At 41.5% G+C, this 18,447-nt stretch overlaps 1 protein-coding gene across 3 annotated transcripts in view; it reads left to right on the forward strand.

The window, feature by feature from the left end:
- Positions 1-1,594: 1,594 nt before the first annotated feature.
- Positions 1,595-18,447, forward strand: part of LOC138041449 (glutamate receptor ionotropic, NMDA 1-like) — a 17,236-nt gene continuing 383 nt past the window's right edge. The window contains exons 1-7 of one of the 3 annotated variants that reach the window (XM_068887210.1): positions 1,595-1,745; positions 6,868-7,413; positions 9,177-9,763; positions 12,362-13,328; positions 13,454-13,623; positions 15,790-15,990; positions 17,343-18,447. The exon at positions 17,343-18,447 is cut by the window's right edge and continues 383 nt beyond it. In XM_068887210.1, coding sequence (XP_068743311.1) covers positions 7,009-7,413; positions 9,177-9,763; positions 12,362-13,328; positions 13,454-13,623; positions 15,790-15,990; positions 17,343-17,763 — 2,751 coding nt within the window. In that variant the 5' untranslated portion in view covers positions 1,595-1,745; positions 6,868-7,008 and the 3' untranslated portion in view covers positions 17,764-18,447. Of the gene's footprint in view, positions 1,746-3,138; positions 3,211-6,628; positions 6,765-6,867; positions 7,414-9,176; positions 9,764-12,361; positions 13,329-13,453; positions 13,624-15,789; positions 15,991-17,342 lie in introns of those variants that run through there. The other 2 variants (XM_068887206.1, XM_068887218.1) reach the window with 2 other exon arrangements.

Genomic DNA, 18,447 nt, shown 5'->3' on the forward strand with positions numbered 1-18,447 from the left:
AGTGGGCTCAGTGAAACCCTTTTTCTGGCTTAACGGCCATAGCAGCAACAATTTTGTCCGTTTGCCACTGTAACGAACTTGAATTTGCTGCATGGTAATTTTGGGTCTTTTGACTTTATTGGGCTGGTTTTTCACAAGCAATCGTAGGCACAGACAACATTATCAGACCCGTTAAGTTTTACTTCATTATTGTTTTGTAAAAAGATGAAGATTGTCAGTACGCCGTCGGAGGGTGTAATAGGGCTTATGAATGATTCCGAAATATGCTCAAAATTTACCACCAAGCTTCGTCTGCACAAAATTATTTACATCATCTGTTGCTCTCATGCTAAAATTTAGAGGTCGGGGCTTGGTGTGGAATTAGCTAGTCAGGTGTGGAAGAACAACATCGCAAAAGTCTTTTGGGAATTAGACTCCTATTATTATGCGAAACTTGAGCTACATTTTTCTATAGCCTTCTTTCGATGTATTCAAATTCTGTCCCAAACAAAAGGCATCATCTGGAGGATCTCTTCCTCAAAGCCTCCAGGTGATACCTTTTGTTTCCGACTGAATTTTAATTGGCACCAACATGGCCGTCTTATCACGTGAGTGCAATCAAAGAAATAAGCGACGTAGGAACGTAGCCTTTATTTCCGTTTACAATGTCAATCATCTTTGCACGGAAATAGTGAATGATAGGATTTGACAAAATTAAGCGCTCAGAAAACCCAGAAATATGCACGAAACGCTGAGGACATTACACGATCGCACTGGAGTCGACTGTGCCCCAAGTAAACACGTGACCTGTTTTCCATCAATACCTTGGGGCGGGCTACCCCTGGGAAATTGACTCAGAGAGCCTTTCCCCTGGGTAGGGATTTTGACCCATATGCGTTGCCCCATGGTCGGGAATTTGACATGTTCGCCATCTTGGAACACCGAGAGAACCTGGAGATGAGTAATATTCCTCAACCTTGGTTTTGATGAGACTCCTCTGTTTTTCCCGAATTTTCTGGACACCGTGGTTGAAAGAAAGATAAGCAAATCCGTCTTCAGTGGCAGATCCATACCAGTTTCCACCGTTTTACAAAAGTCTGTCAGAAACATGGGAAAGGGGACTTTGGAGAGTTAAAATCTAAAAGAGTCGCCCATTAAAATATGTACTCGAGAGAGCAAAATTATGACAAAGGAAAAAGAAACCAGACCACGTACAAGGAGTCATGTAGGCCTCTCAACCCCATTTTACACTCTTGAATATTGTATTTTGTTAAATTGTGTTTGCATTGGCTAATGACAATTTTCGTTTTAATTATTTAAGGTACCCCCCTTGAGAGTGTTTATATTTTTCAAACACCCCCTTTTTGCCTCTAATTTTTTGGGGGAACCCTCCAATTTCTCATCAGCGTTTTACAGAAGTCGGTCAGAAACATGGGAAAGGGGACTTTGGAGAGTTAAAATCTAAAAGAGTAAAATAGTAATTTCTGCAATTAGTGTAAAGTGTAATTTGACGTAAATACAGTCATTTTCATTCCTTCTTTAAAAATCGTGGCAACTGTGATAGCTATAAGCTAACAGCTGGTCCGGTAAGACCTGAATAAGAATTTCACGTCAAAGAAATATTTTGTCAAACTGTAGTTTAATGTAGTTTCCTCGGCTGGACTGACCTGACTAAGGGAAAACAGCATTTCGCCGGAAGTTCACCAAGTGGAGAATATTCCTTCCTTGAACAGAGGTGCGACAAATGAAATGTGATTGGATACAAGGTAAGTGACAAAAGCGCCCTGATATAATTCTTGTATTTCATCGTCTAAAATACGCGAAATATAATTGCTACATGTATAAGGTACTAAAACTGTTAATTTTAACGGCTTTTCTTCGGAAACCGAATATCAATCGATTATGAAAGCTACATTTAATGTTTAGAATATTGTCCGATAACTACTTTTATACATCAATTGCGAAACTAGGTAAATGGACGTTTTTATAATAGAGACGCATAATTCGTCTGGGACGAACTTGAGCAAACATTTTTTCTGCGTCTGTTAAATTCGTCTAGTATAAAGACGGGCACGGGACGCATTATGCGTCTCGACGAAGTATCTACTTTAATGCGTCTTCGAAGACGCACTAAACTGGATAGTTCGTCCAGACGAATTATGCGTCTTGCGCCTGTCTTTATACTAGACGAATTTAACAGACGCAGAAAAAATGTTTGTCTAAGTTCGTCCCAGACGAATTATTCGTCCCGTCTTTACTCTAGACGGATAACATGAGAGACGCATAATTCGCCTGGACGGATTATGCGTCTCTGGTATAAAAACGGCCAATCTCTGTAACCTATCTGTCATACTCAAGAGCGCATCGTAACATTTCGAAAAATCGAAGACTGTCGGCGGACTTGTTATACAAAAAAGAAAATGCTCAATTTATGCATTTCAATTTTGCTACATTATTTGGTAACAACGTGGATTTTCTCTGTTTTTGTTCATGAGTTAGTTACATGTCAATCGGACGAAAGATAATTTCGGAATTTCGAATACCTGTTTGCGTGATCAAGTTATCTTATCTTACGGCTTCATACAGAAATTAAAAAAAAGCCCACATGGGGTTAATTCTCTTTGCTGGTAAGAGAGGATTTCACCAAATACATACAATGTGTTATCTCCAAAGTTCCTTCATAAAATCCGTGCAAAGGAACGGCTGTTCGCATTAATATGCAGAGATGAGGAAGTTTGGGTTTTTTTTTTCTTTCTCTTACTCTTCAGGGCTTTGAAAGATAATCTGACAGTGTTTAATTTGTGAATGTTTTGCGAAGATGTTGCCTGTATGCATTTTGCGAATTTGAACAAGGACCAGTATTTTTTTAAAACTGATTTAGAGGCCATGCCGGCTCATGAACTAAAAGCGTTTATCCATAAATAATGAAAGCGGTAACCATGTACAATAACTAAAATTAAAGTCATCGTCGACCACCTGTGATGTACATCAATGCTGTACATTTGTTGTAGTATGTGATTCCTCAGTATTGCACTGCGCATCCTGTACTGCGCATACGGTGTGTCATTATTTTCAAATTGGTAAATATGGCGTAAGTTGATCATGCGCGCTGAAACAGTTCTCAAAACACGTGAGAGAAGTTGTGAATGACCATAATTCTTCGCGAATAAGCGGGCGCATTCCGAGAACATGGCGAATTTTGTTTCGATCTACGATAAGCGAGATAGACAGGTACGATGGTGTTTTACTCTTAAACGAGCACGGTGACCTATATTTTTTATTTCATAATTTTGGTGTACAAATTATCCCCTTTAAAGCAAAAAAAATTTTTAAAAAATTATCAGAAGGAAAAAAAAGATATAGCTAAAAACGTACACAAAGCCCCTTGCCCAGGGATGGCATGATCTTGAAAACAACGACTCGAGAAACATTTTGAATCGAGGTCGTTCTAAGTTGAGTGGTTTTTCCATAAACTATATAAGACAGTGTTCGATATGCTCTAGACTTTCTACCTATCAAGTGTTTTCCACATAGTACTTTAAAAACCCTCTCGTTTAGCCACTGCAAAATGTACCGTGAGCCGATGAAATAAGGCGCGTGATTAGTATCAGTACAGGTATCAATGGGGTAAGGCCTTAAGGTATAATTCGTAAGGCGGTATTACCTGGCCACAAAAGACTATCAGCAGGGGCACCCAACGTCAATTTTCGGAAAATATCTGTTCGGAAGACGATTTGAGATCTAGAATTTTCGGAACATTTGTTGTAAAATTTCTTGCTTGCCTGCCTGTCCTAGGATTCTCGAACATCTCAAAAATGGTATAATTGCCCATTTTAAACGGATTTTTACCCTACAAAGGTCACCTAGAATTTTCGGGAGCCTTTTTTCTGGCTGAAATTTTCGAAAAGGTTAATTTTGATCCCTAGAATTTTCGGATCACTAGACTTTCAGCTAGGAGATCCGAACAGATAAAAAAAAATTAGGGCATAAAAATGTGCCTATATCTACCGTTTAAATACTAAAATACGTTTAACAAGGCTATGTTTAAGTTGTTTTGAACTATATTCTCGTTGGGTGCCCCTGTATCAGGTTTGAAATTATCCAAGATAAAGCTAAGTCATTGGTCGTGGATAGCTTAATTAAGTGTCATATTTATTCCACCAAATATCCGCGTGCCAGCTATCAGTTTAATGCAGGTACCTGCCAATGGAACAATTCTATTCAGAAAAGCTATTGAACGATGTTGTGTGAATTTTTTTTTATGGTTGAAAAGCATCCTATCTCCCTTTGTTAATCCCAAATGTTTTAGAAAAAGCGCGGCGATGTTTTCCAGTACATCTCATCTGAGTGACATGATACACTTAATAATAGCCGTAAACGCTAACAAACATATGGCACCTAAAAATGAAATAAATATATCTACTGGAACCGTTGATGGCTTGAGTCAGACTATGTACTTGTTGACAGTTCAAATTTTTAATATCGCTTTTTGTTTTACTTCTTGGGTCATCGATTCCCCAACTTCGTCCAGGCAAGTGGTAGTGAAATACAAGTCATTGTTTTTGGAAAAGAGGAAATCGTTCTAGAAAATACCGGCGTGCGCTGTTGTCAGCTCATGTTTTGACTGATTTCAGGCAGATGAAGCGACACGACGGCGGGAAAGCTTTTACGGAGTGTGTACTTAAATTGCGCTTTTTTGCAAGGACTAACAATACACTGCAACGAACTGCGGAACAGTATTCGGAAATCCTTGCCTTGATTATGTTCTCTGATTTTTTCTTAGTAATTTTCATTAATTTCTGGTGATAAATGAAAGACTGCTAAATAGTGATTGTAACGAGAGACTTGAAATTAAACCACTGAGTGGAATATTGACAAAAACGTTATTCTTGAAAGTTGTAGTTTCCAACCTTGAAATGGTTATCGTTGTGAAATACAAAAGCTTCAGTAAATGAGTAATATATAATTAAGCACGATTCCTCATCATGACAGCGGTGGAAGCGACTTCCAGAAACATCAGTTCTATCACGATGTGTGGTTCTTTTTATGAATAAAATATAGAAAATCGACAAAACAATAGTTTAATGGGGAATTTTGCATTACTGCAGGAGAAATCAGAATTGCACACAACAAACTTTAATTCGTGTTACTAATTATATAAATATAGAAACTGGATTTTTCGTAGAAAGTGTGCGCGCAGAACACTTTACATTAGTGATACATGTAAAGTCAACTGAAGAGGAATGCATTTTCCAGAACCACAAGAGAGACAAATTGGATACTTTCTGTGTGCTTCTCTCCTCCACGTGCTACTTTCAAGTTTTCAGCTGTTGGCATAAAAGGGCCGTGGAATTATCTCGATTGTCGATAAATGAGCCTAGAAAGATTGAATTTTGCGGGGCTTTCTACAGCTCGATTCAGTTAAATCCGCCACTGATTATATTAGTAACTATAAGTCTTCTTTGCTTTTTGCCTTCGAGAGAATCATGAATAAGCTTTGATATAAAAGTTAGGATCGGACGATCAAAACTTGAGAGCTGAGCTCGGATGAGACCGTAACTTTTTGCATGGACTTTGTATGTTGATATATAAGCGACAGCCTATCCATGGGTCGAACTGACCAAACATCTCTTTGTAACGTCAGTGTAGAGTCGATATCATATTGATAATGATTATCCATGGCTTGAAAAAGATCAAGTGGTCCTAAGACCCCACAGCTGAGTCATCGCATTTTGCGTTAGGTTATCTAAGAAGATATAAATAATTCATGTTTTTAAACTGCCGGTAAGTAACATATTTCTATGAGAAAGATCACCGCAGTTGATAGAACAGGTTAAGCAGGCCAAAAGAAAGGCCAGAACAAGTGACTAAGTCCTAAAGGCGTTTTAGTATTTACAAGAACAAACCGGTGGTATTAAACCTTAATATGTCAAGTGTTATTTAAATCCAAAAACAAATTTTTTTTTGGTAACCACGCATTTTTCAAAGATAATTAAAATTGATGAATAATATTGCAAGAAGCTTGAAAATACGAAGCAATGTAGGGCGTTCTTGCTCGAATTGAAGCTTAATTATCTCTGAAAATGCATGGTTACCCCCAATTTTCTTTTTGGATACCAAGGGTACTTACTAAGATCTACTTTCTCCGGATGGCTGTAAACCGCGCAAAAATATCACTGTATTGGTAAGCATCACCAATAGGAAACCCGAGTATCTGGAGATGCGCAGAGCGTATGCGCATTAACAATAGTAGGCACCGTCCTTAACTTAAGGTAGCTCAATTTGAAGTAACTGTTCTATTGAGAAGGAGTTGATTCTTCAATGCAGCTGTAGCACAAACAGCTATGTTATAGTCCTATGTGAAACAAAACCTATATATATAGGTTGCCATAGCTGTCTGAAACACCCTAAACTGACACCCTATATTGTGTACTTTACTACTTTTAGTTGAATTGAAAAAAACGAACTCGGTAACCTCTTTTTATTTCTGGAAAGTGAATGAGCAGGTTACGTTAAAACTCTTCAAAAATTAAAAAAAAAAAAACAAACGATGCTTCTAGTAAGAAGCAAATTGCTGAGAGCCACCTCAAAGCAATTATCGTTGCTACAAGTTATTACAGGTTACCACTTAGACAAATGTGACTTAGCATGTACTGATCCCAACGTCAAAGAACAAACCTTTTAAGTACATAAAAGCGTTGCAAAGGCGTTTGCAAGTCTCGAATGATTTCCATCTTAAAAAAGCATAGCTCTACAGTTTTTTTTTTGTTTACAATTCGATTGCGGTCAGTCATTTTCTATACTTCACTACAGCTTTGTTTGTGGTGATTATTGTTTATGACACTGATTTCCCGTTTAACCAATATCACGGGCATTCTTGATTTTCAGGGCACAAGGATATTTGCAGTCGTCGACAAAACACAAGAATGGGCAAGCGCGATTCAATCTGGAGTACTCAATTGAGCATGCGTTTAAAAAATTACATTTCATTGATGTGAAACACAGGGAGCCTCGCTGGATTCTAACCTCATGAAGTTTAGGACTCACAGGGAATTTGTCAAGTATTTACTACTGCTTTTCTGGACGTGTAGATTTTTTTCATCGGCGGAGAGCGTGAAACAGTTGATCAATATTAATGTTGCGCTTTTTGGGGACCGAACAAGTTACGGAGAAACCTTATCCCTGCCTAATTACTACAACCGCACTAAAAATCTCACTAGGATATCGCTGCGGGTTAATCCTATTCCACTCAATGGTGCATCTTTCGGGGAAATTTCCAGAACGTTTTGTTCGAAAATACTGGAAAGAAGTGTGTCAGTAATCATATTGCAGACAAACCGCGAAAAATTGGCGTGTTATGTCGCGCATTTGGCATCGTACTTTCAAATACCTGTCATAAGCAGTGGAAATCGAGCACCCCCGCTGCCAGACAAGGTAAGGAAAAAACGACCAGGCGTTACTTATTTAAAATCGTCTGATTCTTTGATTTTTCTCATATACTTTTTTTCAAATCACTGTTGCTCTTCTTTCTTACTAAATTTTGAATTCGCGCATTTTTTTTTAATTACTAAACAGCACAAATAATCATGGTTTGTTAATTGATCAAGGCGAATTGTTTCGGAACTTTTATGTGGCTATAGCGATTAATTGAGCTTTCGCTATCTCACCTTTCCCTGATGACGAAGGTTAACTAATCCCCAAAAAAAGATTTTTACTTAAAATTTTCTTTGCCTGGACAATTTGAAGGAAAATGAGAAAACTTTATCGAATAAGCAACGAACTGAGAAAGCATTTTAGCATTTTTTAATGTTTAATATTTTGGAGGAATAAAGCTCTTATTAGGGGAGTAGCTTTGCGATGATTCTTCGTTGGTCAATATCGAAGAGCCTTTAGTTGACTCAGTCGTTTTCCATTTCAAATCCGTAGAGCTATGTTTAACTTCCTTAAAAGCCTAACAGGTGTTTCATTGATTAAGGAACTGATCGGAAGTTTTTCATTTATTTAGTATTCACGCATTTGTATTCAGAAATGGTACCTTGATATTCAGAAGAAATTACTGAGTTTCTAACCAGATAAAGGTCACTCTTGCTGAATGCTGATTGGCTACTAAATAGTGTTTAAAACATGCAGGTAATTTTCATCGATAAATAATCTCCACTCTGTCGACGGTCATATCAGTTATCAGTTATCAGTTGCCAGTTATTTAATCTTTTTTGTTTTCTTCTCTTTTAAGCTGTCATGAAATTAAAGGTGGAACATTTTCGATAGTTAATTAAATAACCACGCATTTTGTGAGCAGCAAGTTACTGCGGTCTTTATAATTCGAATTTATTTCTCAGCGATGAAAAAGGCTATATTGACTTGCTGTGTTTCCAGACTTTAAAAAGGACATTTGAGAGGAAGCATCTGGAAGTGTTTGCTGTTGGAGGAAACGAAAATAAATGGACGTTAGGAAATGGTTCAGTCGGTCCTTGGTCTCATCAATTAAAAGTATTTCAAAATTTCGCAATATATTAAAAACAGAGATATTGAACATAATTTTTCTCACGCCCTGATTGGCAGGCTAGCCAAGATATCAGTCTATACATCCGTCCCCATTTATGTGGATATGTAAATACTTTTAGTTAAACGCAAAATAAAATCGGATTTAGGTGTGTGGGGGATCACTTATCAACGAATTTAGCGTATTGAAAATGATTGAATGGGTTTCTGATTGTAGTTAGATAATGCACGTACTTTCTGTTAATTAAGCACTCACGCACAGCCATAACCTTCAAAACTGATTACCGCATTGCGGAAAAGAGTATCACTTGCTTGCCTTTTCGTACTTTACTGGGACTGAAGGACGGGGGTCTTTCCTGGTTTGCCTGATATTTGTTGGAGACACACTGTAATTTAAATTAGATTAAAACAAATAATGCTTCTTTTTATGAGGGGACCGACCGAAGTTCTGCGACAAAATACCCCTTTAAAACACGCATTATAGGTAGGAAAAAAGGGGGAAGAAATATAATAGACATACGCTTCCCTACTTCTGATCTTTTTGGACCAGGAAGTGGGGGCGGGGGGGGGGGGGGGGGGCCGGGGAGGAGGGGGGAGCTTAAAAGTGGATTTAGGGAATCTCCGAGTCCCCATCGAAAAAAGTACATCTCTTGATTGTATAACTAATTTCTCGCATAATCCTTTTTTTTTTTCAGAAACAATTCAGCACTTATATTTATAACCATCCATCCAGTAGTACTGCGCATTTCAGGGTGCTTGTAGACCTGTTTAGTTTCGCTGGTAAACGTCGAGCTTTCATTATCGTGAACGATGATGCATCGTACGGACTGGCATTGCAATATTTCAACGAAAACAGCTCCATAAATATCATTAACCTGGGTGCAAGTGACAATGAACAGCAAGATATTGTTAAACATTTGTTAACGATCAAATCAAGCACTGCCAGTGTGGTGTTTCTATACTGTCGCTCAAAACTCGCACATATAATTCTATGGCTCGCGAAGGACTTCCGACTCATTAACGACGATGTTTTATGGATTTTATCTGAAAAAGCAGTGCGTGACATCCAAGATACCCACCTCCTCCCAAGCTTGGTTTATCTCATACGTCAGCAAAGACGATCGCGCCAAGAGGATTTCTACCGAAGGCAGTTAATTGACAGCTTGTCATTATTACAGCGAACGTTTGCATCCTTGAGTGTTGAAGGCGTGCATGATTATTTGAGGAAACCGACAAACTGTTTTGAAGCGGCTGTATGGAGTAAAGGCCGCGAGTTATACGGGTAAGAAAAGCAGAGAAGGCGGCTGGTGATCATACTGTTTGGCATTTAGTACTAACTAAAGACAGGAGTCCATTACCCGGAAACTCCATCTTACAATACAGTACGATACAATACAGCACAGCACAGCACAACACAGCACAGCACAGCACAGCAGAGCACAGCAGAGCACAGCACAGCACAGCACAGCACAGCAGAGCACAGCAGAGCACAGCAGAGCACAGCAGAGCACAGCAGAGCACAGCACAGTACAGCACAGCACAGCACAGCACCGCACAGCACCGCACAGCACCGCACAGCACAGCACACCACAGCATAGTACAGCACCGCACCGCACAGCACAGCACAGCACACCACAGCACCGCACCGCACCGCACCGCACAGCACCGCACAGCACAGCACAGTACAATACAGCACAGCACAGCACCGCACAGCACAGCACAGAACAGCACAAAACAGCACAGAACAGAACAGCACAGCACAGCACAGCACAGCACAGCACAGCACAGCACAGCACAGCACAGCACAGCACAGTACGGCACCGCACAGCACCGCACCGCACAGCACAGCACAGCACAGCACAGCACAGCACAGCACAGCACAGCACAGCACCGCACCGCACCGCACAGCACAGCACAGTACAGCACAGCACAGCACAGCACACCACAGCATAGTACAGCACCTCACCGCACAGCACAGCACAGCACAGCACAGCACAGCACAGCACCGCACAGCACAGTACAGCACAGCACAGCACAGCACAGCACAGCACAGCACAGCACAGCACCGCACCGCACCGCACCGCACCGCACAGCACAGCACAGCACAGCACCGCACAGCACCGCACAGCACCGCACAGCACCGCACAGCACAGCACAGCACACCACAGCATAGTACAGCACCTCACCGCACAGCACAGCAGAGAAGCAGAGAAGGCGGCTGGTGATCATACTGTTTGGCATTTAGTACTAACTAAAGACAGGAGTCCATTACCCGGAAACTCCATCTTACAATACAGTACGATACAATACAGCACAGCACAGCACAACACAGCACCGCACAGCACCGCACCGCACAGCACAGCACAGCACAGTACAGCACAGCACAGCACAGCACCGCACAGCACCGCACAGCACCGCACAGCACCGCACAGCACAGCACAGCACACCACAGCATAGTACAGCACCTCACCGCACAGCACAGCACAGCACAGCACAGCACAGCACAGCACAGCACAGCACAGCACCGCACAGCACAGTACAGTACAGTACAGCACAGCACAGCACAGCACAGCACAGCACAGCACAGCACAGCACAGCACAGCACAGCACAGCACCGCACCGCACCGCACAGCACAGCACAGTACGGCACAGCACAGCACAGCACAGCACAGCACAGTACAGCACCGCACAGCACCGCACCGCACAGCACAGCACAGCACAGTACAGCACAGCACAGCACAGCACAGCACAGCACCGCACAGCACCGCACAGCACCGCACAGCACCGCACAGCACAGCACAGCACAGCACACCACAGCATAGTACAGCACCTCACCGCACAGCACAGCACAGCACAGCACAGCACCGCACAGCACAGTACAGTACAGTACAGTACAGCACAGCACAGCACAGCACCGCACAGCACAGCACAGCACAGCACAGAATAGCACAGAACAGTACAGCACAGCACAGCACAGCACAGCACAGCACCGCGCAGCACCGCACAGCACAGCACAGCACAGCACCGCTCAGCACAGCACAGCACAGCACAGCACAGCACAGCACAGTACAGCACCGCACAGCACCGCACCGCACAGCACCGCACAGCACAGCACAGCACAGCATAGCACAGCACAGCACAGCACAGCACAGCACCGCACAGCACAGCACAGCACAGTACAGCACTGCACAGCACAGCACAGCACAGCACAGCACAGCACAGTACAATACATATACTTGATTGATCGCTCCTCATAGGGGGCTTTTCAGGGCCAATGAAACACAATCAAAGAAACGACGGAACAGAACAACAACAACAACAACAACAACAACAGTCAAGAATCCCAACTGTGGGGGGGGGGGGGGGGGAAGAAGGCAAACCAGTTGGCTATTTTCGAGTGCATCTGAGAAGTTAAACTAGGGACTACCAGGAACAAATTCAGCGAGGTTGTTTTCAACAAAGTGTTAATGCCTTGCTATCACCATGGAGACCATATGTAATGCACGTGCGTGGTCTCAACAATGTTGGTAGACCTGTGCAAACGGATCCCGGCAATATTGTTGCCTAGCTACGCTACGCTTCGGCGATCACCGAACAAAAGAAATGTTGGAAGTAGTTGGCTCAAAAGTTTAACCAAACTTCGTGCACAAACTGCCAACAACACGCAACAATGTGCAACAGGGTGTGAAAACGGACGCACAATGTTGGAACAATGTGGCGACAATGAACCGACAAAGTTGGAACAATGTTAGAACAATGTTGGAACAATGTGGCGTCCGTTTTCACGGAGCTTAAGATTTATTGCGGACATTAATTTTGGAAGAAGTTCCATGATCATATTTCTAACGTTTTTTTTCAATTATTTTATGATACTATCAAGATTACTCTCCGCGGCAGCTGGCATGAATGACATGAGCAACCACAAAAGTTCATCCTACGAAATTCTATATCTTCAAACCCCGGGTAAAGAGGAAAAGGTTTGGGTTCAACTGGGAAGGTGGACATCTGAAGAAGGACTGACTTTTCAACCAAGTCAATGGTCAAATTTTGAGAAACAAAGCACAGGAGATTCTCCGATATTAAGAGCTGCAGTGGTGGAGTATCCTCCGCTGACCATGAAGGCCGATTTTGACAAAACTATTGGCTGTTTTCAGGGATTAGAATGTAAAAAGTACATTGGTAACACTATGAACTTTACCAGACACTGCTGTTATGGCTTAGCAATAGACGTGCTCAAGCATGTTAAGACGCAACTTCAATTTGATCCTGTTGTCTACTTCGTCCGCGACGGAAACTACGGCGCCAAAAATACCACTGCAGACGAGTGGAACGGTGTTGTGCGGGACGTATTGGACGGTGAAGCGGACATTGCAATTGACCTAATGGCGAACGAAGCGCGCTCGGAGGTTATTGATTTCTCTCTGCGATGGACGTATACTGGACTTGCTTTGCTTGTACTTGTGGGAGAAAAGGAAGTAGAGACGCTGGATTTTTCTTTCTTTGAACCGTTCACTGTTTATTTGTGGATAAGTATTATAGGAGTGGTAAATGTTTACTTGGGTATCCTGTGGTTCGCGGACAGAATTAGTCCCTTTGGTTATCATAGGTCGTTTCGCACTGGAAATCGTGAAAAATTTGATTTGAGTGGAAGCATGTGGTATTGTTGGGGAGTTTGTTTTGATAATCAGTTTGTGAACTCGAGACCACGGAGCTTCAGCGCACGAGCGATGGCAGTGGCTTTGGCAATTTTTGCACTCATGTGCGTGACGTCATATACGGCGAACCTTACCGCTCATTTGGTATCTGATGACACAAGACCTTACGTCACTGGTATCCGGGATCCGAAGGTAAGCATACGAAACTCGGTCAAAATGGCTCGCGGCCCTTTTGGACGCTGGAAAAGAAGGAAAGCTAATGTGGAAGGAAGTATTTCAATTTTTTTTGCTGATTTCAACGACGTGTTTATTTTCAGTTAACTGACCCAAACAACGAGATATCTTACGGGGTTGTTAAGTCAAGTTATGTCGACTCCTACTTTGAACTGAACGAAGATCCCATCATGCGGTCCATGTTCGTGCGCATGCGTGAAAAAAAGACTTTCGTGGATAACTTCACCGATGGAGTGGAACGTGTGAAAAACAGGTTTGTTTTACTTGGTGGTGGTTGGAGGATGGGGGTGGAGTGGGGGAGTTGTGTGCCTCTTATTTTTACATTCCATACCCTTTACTCGTGACTCCTTCCCTGTTTGGCAAAGCACTAAGCCATCAGGAGCCCATCAGTAAGAGCATTCCTCCGAATAGCTACGCCAACCTTTTCGTAGCCTATATCGAAAATGAATTTTTCTCTAACTACAACGGACCAACACCTGATCTTTACAAACTTTTCATTGACGACTGCGTCGGCGCTACTTCATCCAGCAAAGAGGAACTCAACCAATTCACTACTTCAGTCAATTCTTTCCACCCGGCTCTAAAATACACCTGGGAAATTTCCGAAAATTCTGCTTGCTTTCCTCGACATTAAACTTTCAGTCAACGGCAACGGTTTATCTTCTGGCGTACGTATCTTCTGGCGCTTATCTTCTGGCAGATTCCTATAACTACTTGCTGCATTCGTCCTCTCACTGCACAACTCTTAAAAAATGCCATCCCATTCTGTTAATGACTGAGGCGCCTCTGTAGTGGCGAGTCCGACTTTAACAGCAAGTGCGAGCAAACGTGCCAGTTTTTCAAAAAAACGTAGCTACCCTGATTCCCCTGTTACCACACGCACAAAATCGATCGAGAAACCGCACTAAAAACGTCACAGAACGAAGAAACCAACAGAATTCCATTCACCCTCACCTACCATCCACAAAACCTTAATTGCAGTGAAAAATGTCATTCTCAAAAACTTCTAAAATTCTCCGCAATGATCCCGAAACTAAACATATATTTTCTCTACCACCACTTATTTCATTCAAACGCGATAAAAACATAGGTAACTTTCTAGTTAGGAACGCATTTAAGTCTGAAAACCAACCGGGAACTTTCAAATGTACACGCACACGGTGCTAAGCTTTTATTTGAAATTTCTAACATAGTAAGATCTCAGGACCGAATCGAGTCATTAAAGTCACTGACCACTTTTAGATGTATCTCCGCAAACGTCATCCATTGCATAACCTGCAACCTATGTAAAAAGATCTACATAGGCGAAACAGGGAGAAGATTGGTGGACCGCTTTCGTGAAACATCAACGAGATGTAGAAAAAAAACGACACAGATCTGTCAAAACCAGTTGCGCGCCATTTTAATCTTCCTAATGACTACCACCACAACATGACAATTTGCGGCCTATCGTTAAACGGCGGGAATACAGAACGCCGCAAAAATCTGGAAGAAAAATTCATCTTTCAACTAGGTTCACTCTATCCTCACGGAATAAACGAATGCCTCTCATTCATTCATTTATTCACAAATTCATGTTACCATATTTCCACCAATGGCAAAGCTCCTCCATACCCTCAAAAGCCAACAACACCCACAATTCTTCAAGGGCTAACACTCGAAACGTTCTCGGTGGTAATTCGACCTTTAATACCACCTTTGATAAAACCAGATTTTCATATTCTTCCGAATTGACTTCTTTTATCGCGCGTTTTGCAGACCTATATCTACTTGTTCTTAGAAACGTCTTTTTCGCGAATGAGACCGATGATCAATCACAATAACTAACCTGACGTCGTAGCGTCACCGAACCGGAACTGCCTTCGTTTTTTTGCGGAAAAGGTAGTCTAAAAAATAGATGGGTCTGTAAAAATGCCGTGACATAGGCTTTGTACTGAAATTGTTTGCTCCTACTCATGGGCTCGTGGCCAGCAAATGCGCGTCCTATATTTTTTAAAATAAAAGCTAATTTCATCGTCATCGATAGCTTCAAAAACACTAATTGAAAATTTGTCATAAGAAAGATTTAGATTTCAGGTTTTTGCTTACGATAAAACTACAAATTTCTCTTGTTTTGAGCACTTGGTGATATCATTTCGATTCAACCAAGTTTCATAGAACACTTTTATAAATGGCGACCACCTTTGCATTCTTTTGTACTTATGTTAATTAGACCTACTGCCCTCATTTTCAAGCAAAAACGATTTGGAAATTTGGTCGTTGTAGCGAGGCGAGGAAGGCTTATTAGCATTAAAACAAAAGAATAATCTATTTGGCCGCCATTATATGAAAGAGGTCTATTGCAGATGTGTTTTTGCAAAACGCAAATTTCAGGTTGTTGTTTGAACTAAACCTGGCTTTAATTAACTTTCAATTGCAGAAATTTGGATATTTTCATCAGTGAAGTTCTGTCCCTCGATTATGAAGTAGCGAAACAAAAGTCACCAACATATCCACGGTTGCAAGTTATCGGTGCAAGCTCACCTTTTGCGGAGACTGGGTATTCATACGCATTCCGCAAGAGTTCACCATGGAAACCGAAGTTTGACTTTGTTATCAACCGGATGAAAGCTGACAATAAGTGAGTTAGCATACCGCACAACGGAACACTGATTTTCTTTGTTTAAAGTACATAATTGTGTGTTATAATTCGGAAAGTTATAAATGACTTGTCGAAAAGTGATATCTCAGAAGAGGCTACAATCTCAGTCATAAAGTCTACAAACAAACAAACAAACAAAAATAACCCGCGGCTTACTCTGGCTGCGGCGTACATAATGCGCGAAAGGAACTAAAAATACGAGTATAAACTCCCAGGCCAGGATAAGCCGCGGCTTGAAAAAACCGTGAACGTATGATTTTGTACCATTTATACGGGGTGTTCGCGTCTTATGTAATCCGCGGCCAGAGTATTTTCTCTCGTATAAACGGACCTATTGACACAGGGGAAGGGGGTTCTAAGATGGTTTGGTTTGACGATGTTTTTTGTGGGGATTGTACCGTGTTTCTTGTTAATGCACCAAATATTAGACCACAATCTTGAGTTTCTCAGGCAGAAGGTGGTTAGAGAAAAAAATTGTTACCGAGGGAGCCATTTTGCTCTAGTGAGGTAACTCGCGTTCCCGTATTGCTTGCAATACAGATTTCTGTCACAGGTTTATCAATACTGGAAATACCCTAAATATCTCGCCTTTTCCTGGGGTTTCGGAGACGGACACGTTAAATATTTTGAATTTGTGGTTTTGCCTTTCGGTTTGTCATCCGCTCGTTACCTTTTTAATTAAGTCCAAAGCTGTCTCTAAGTATGCTTTGTTTCTTTAAAACCCGCTCAGAAGTAGGTCGGAAAAAATCAGAGAAAAATAGAAATATGGTATTAAAGGGCTTGAAAAAGATAAATTGATTGTTGAGATTTGGAAGCTAACATTTCGAGTGTTAAGCAGCCCTTTGTCAGCGCGAATTAAGGATTGCCTGTGGAAGGTTTTTGTATCGAGTGACGAAGCAAATTTGTTGGTCGGATCGAACAAGTATGAAAAACAAAAGTGAATTATGAAAAAGAAGGCCACAGTAATAAATTTGATGTTAAATTTTGCATTTTTTTCTTTTCACCCACATTTGCCATTTGCTGGATGGAATATTTCGATACGACGGGCAACGTTACTTTTGGCGACATAAATTTAAGTAGCAATAAGTCGGGAGGGGTGGGGGGGGGGTTTAAAGGGTTTGAAAGCTGATAATTGTGTCAATACTTGTGGAAAAACGTATTATGAAACGCATAACTGTCATCTTTTTTGGCCGTCTTTGCCTTTGAAGGAAAATTAATATAACGAAGTTAAAATTAGTGCTATGAAGTAATAAATGTTTGTGTCAGTGTTAGTAAGACAATAACCCGTGACCGTGACATTGACTTCCTCATGCTTTTTTTCACATGCACAGGCCGAGTGAGCTGTACAAGAAGTGGGTTTCTTCAGGTGACGAAAAAAGCGAAGATTACCATCAAATGCTGAGTGCCCGCTCCTTAAGTGGCACATTTTTTCTCGGCGCTTCTCTTGCTTTTGTCTCCTTGTTTTTTCTCTTCCTTGAAAACAAACTCTTTGCCAAGGGCTTCATATACACTGACATGATGGGCAACCACGTCGTCGAGAAAGGCCAAAGAAAATACTCAGAGGAAGTTAAAAAGAAGCTATTGGATCTCAGTAAACTGAGCAAAGAAGCGGCAGAATTCCCAGATATTTCAGGCTATCTGCACGATAAGAGAAGAAGCACTTTAATGTTAAGATCTTTTTATAATCCGACAACAGTCAAAAGAAAATATGAAGAAGTTGGAGAGAGTACCACAGCAACCAGTTATGTGTGATGTGGTTTAATAAACAGGTTTTCGCTCAGTAGGACAGAAGACTGCTAGAAACAAACTGTTTGTTTTCACAAACAGATACAACAAGCTTCCCAGGGGTTTTTGCGCTTTGTTTTGGGATTTTTTTCGCGAGCTGAGAGTCCAGCTTGTGGACTCTTTCCCAGGGAAAGGAAGTGCTGAAGCAAAGGGAAAATATCTGCAATCACAGGAAACTCTGCCAAAAAAAGTACATATGTTATTCATCAATCGGGATGTGAAAAACTGTGACCGAGGTCTCGAGTACAGTCCGCCCGCTCGCGCATTGAGAAAAATGGGTTAAGGTTAAAACAGATTAACCAAACAGTTCCTGTGCATAATTTTTTTTAAAGATAACGTGAATATAATTCATGTGAAAATGAAACTGCTTGCAATACTAGACAGAAAAAAGTGAGAAAAACATTAAGAAAACCGTCACTTTTTTGGAGGGAAATATTCTCAAACTAATGCTCCGATCAAATGGAAACTTCAACATTCCCCACCCCCGGGCAAACTCCGGGCATTTGACTATCTTCTGTGCCAGGGGAGTGGGGAATTTGACCTGTGCTTGCGTGGGGTGGGGAAAATTGAACCGGAATATGTTTGGACGAGATGCACGAGATGACGATGACGAGATGATGAGTTTAAAGAAAGAGATATAGCATTTGTGAG

This window comes from Montipora capricornis, chromosome 1 (genome assembly GCF_036669925.1).
Source record: "Montipora capricornis isolate CH-2021 chromosome 1, ASM3666992v2, whole genome shotgun sequence".
Lineage (NCBI taxonomy): Eukaryota > Metazoa > Cnidaria > Anthozoa > Scleractinia > Acroporidae > Montipora > Montipora capricornis.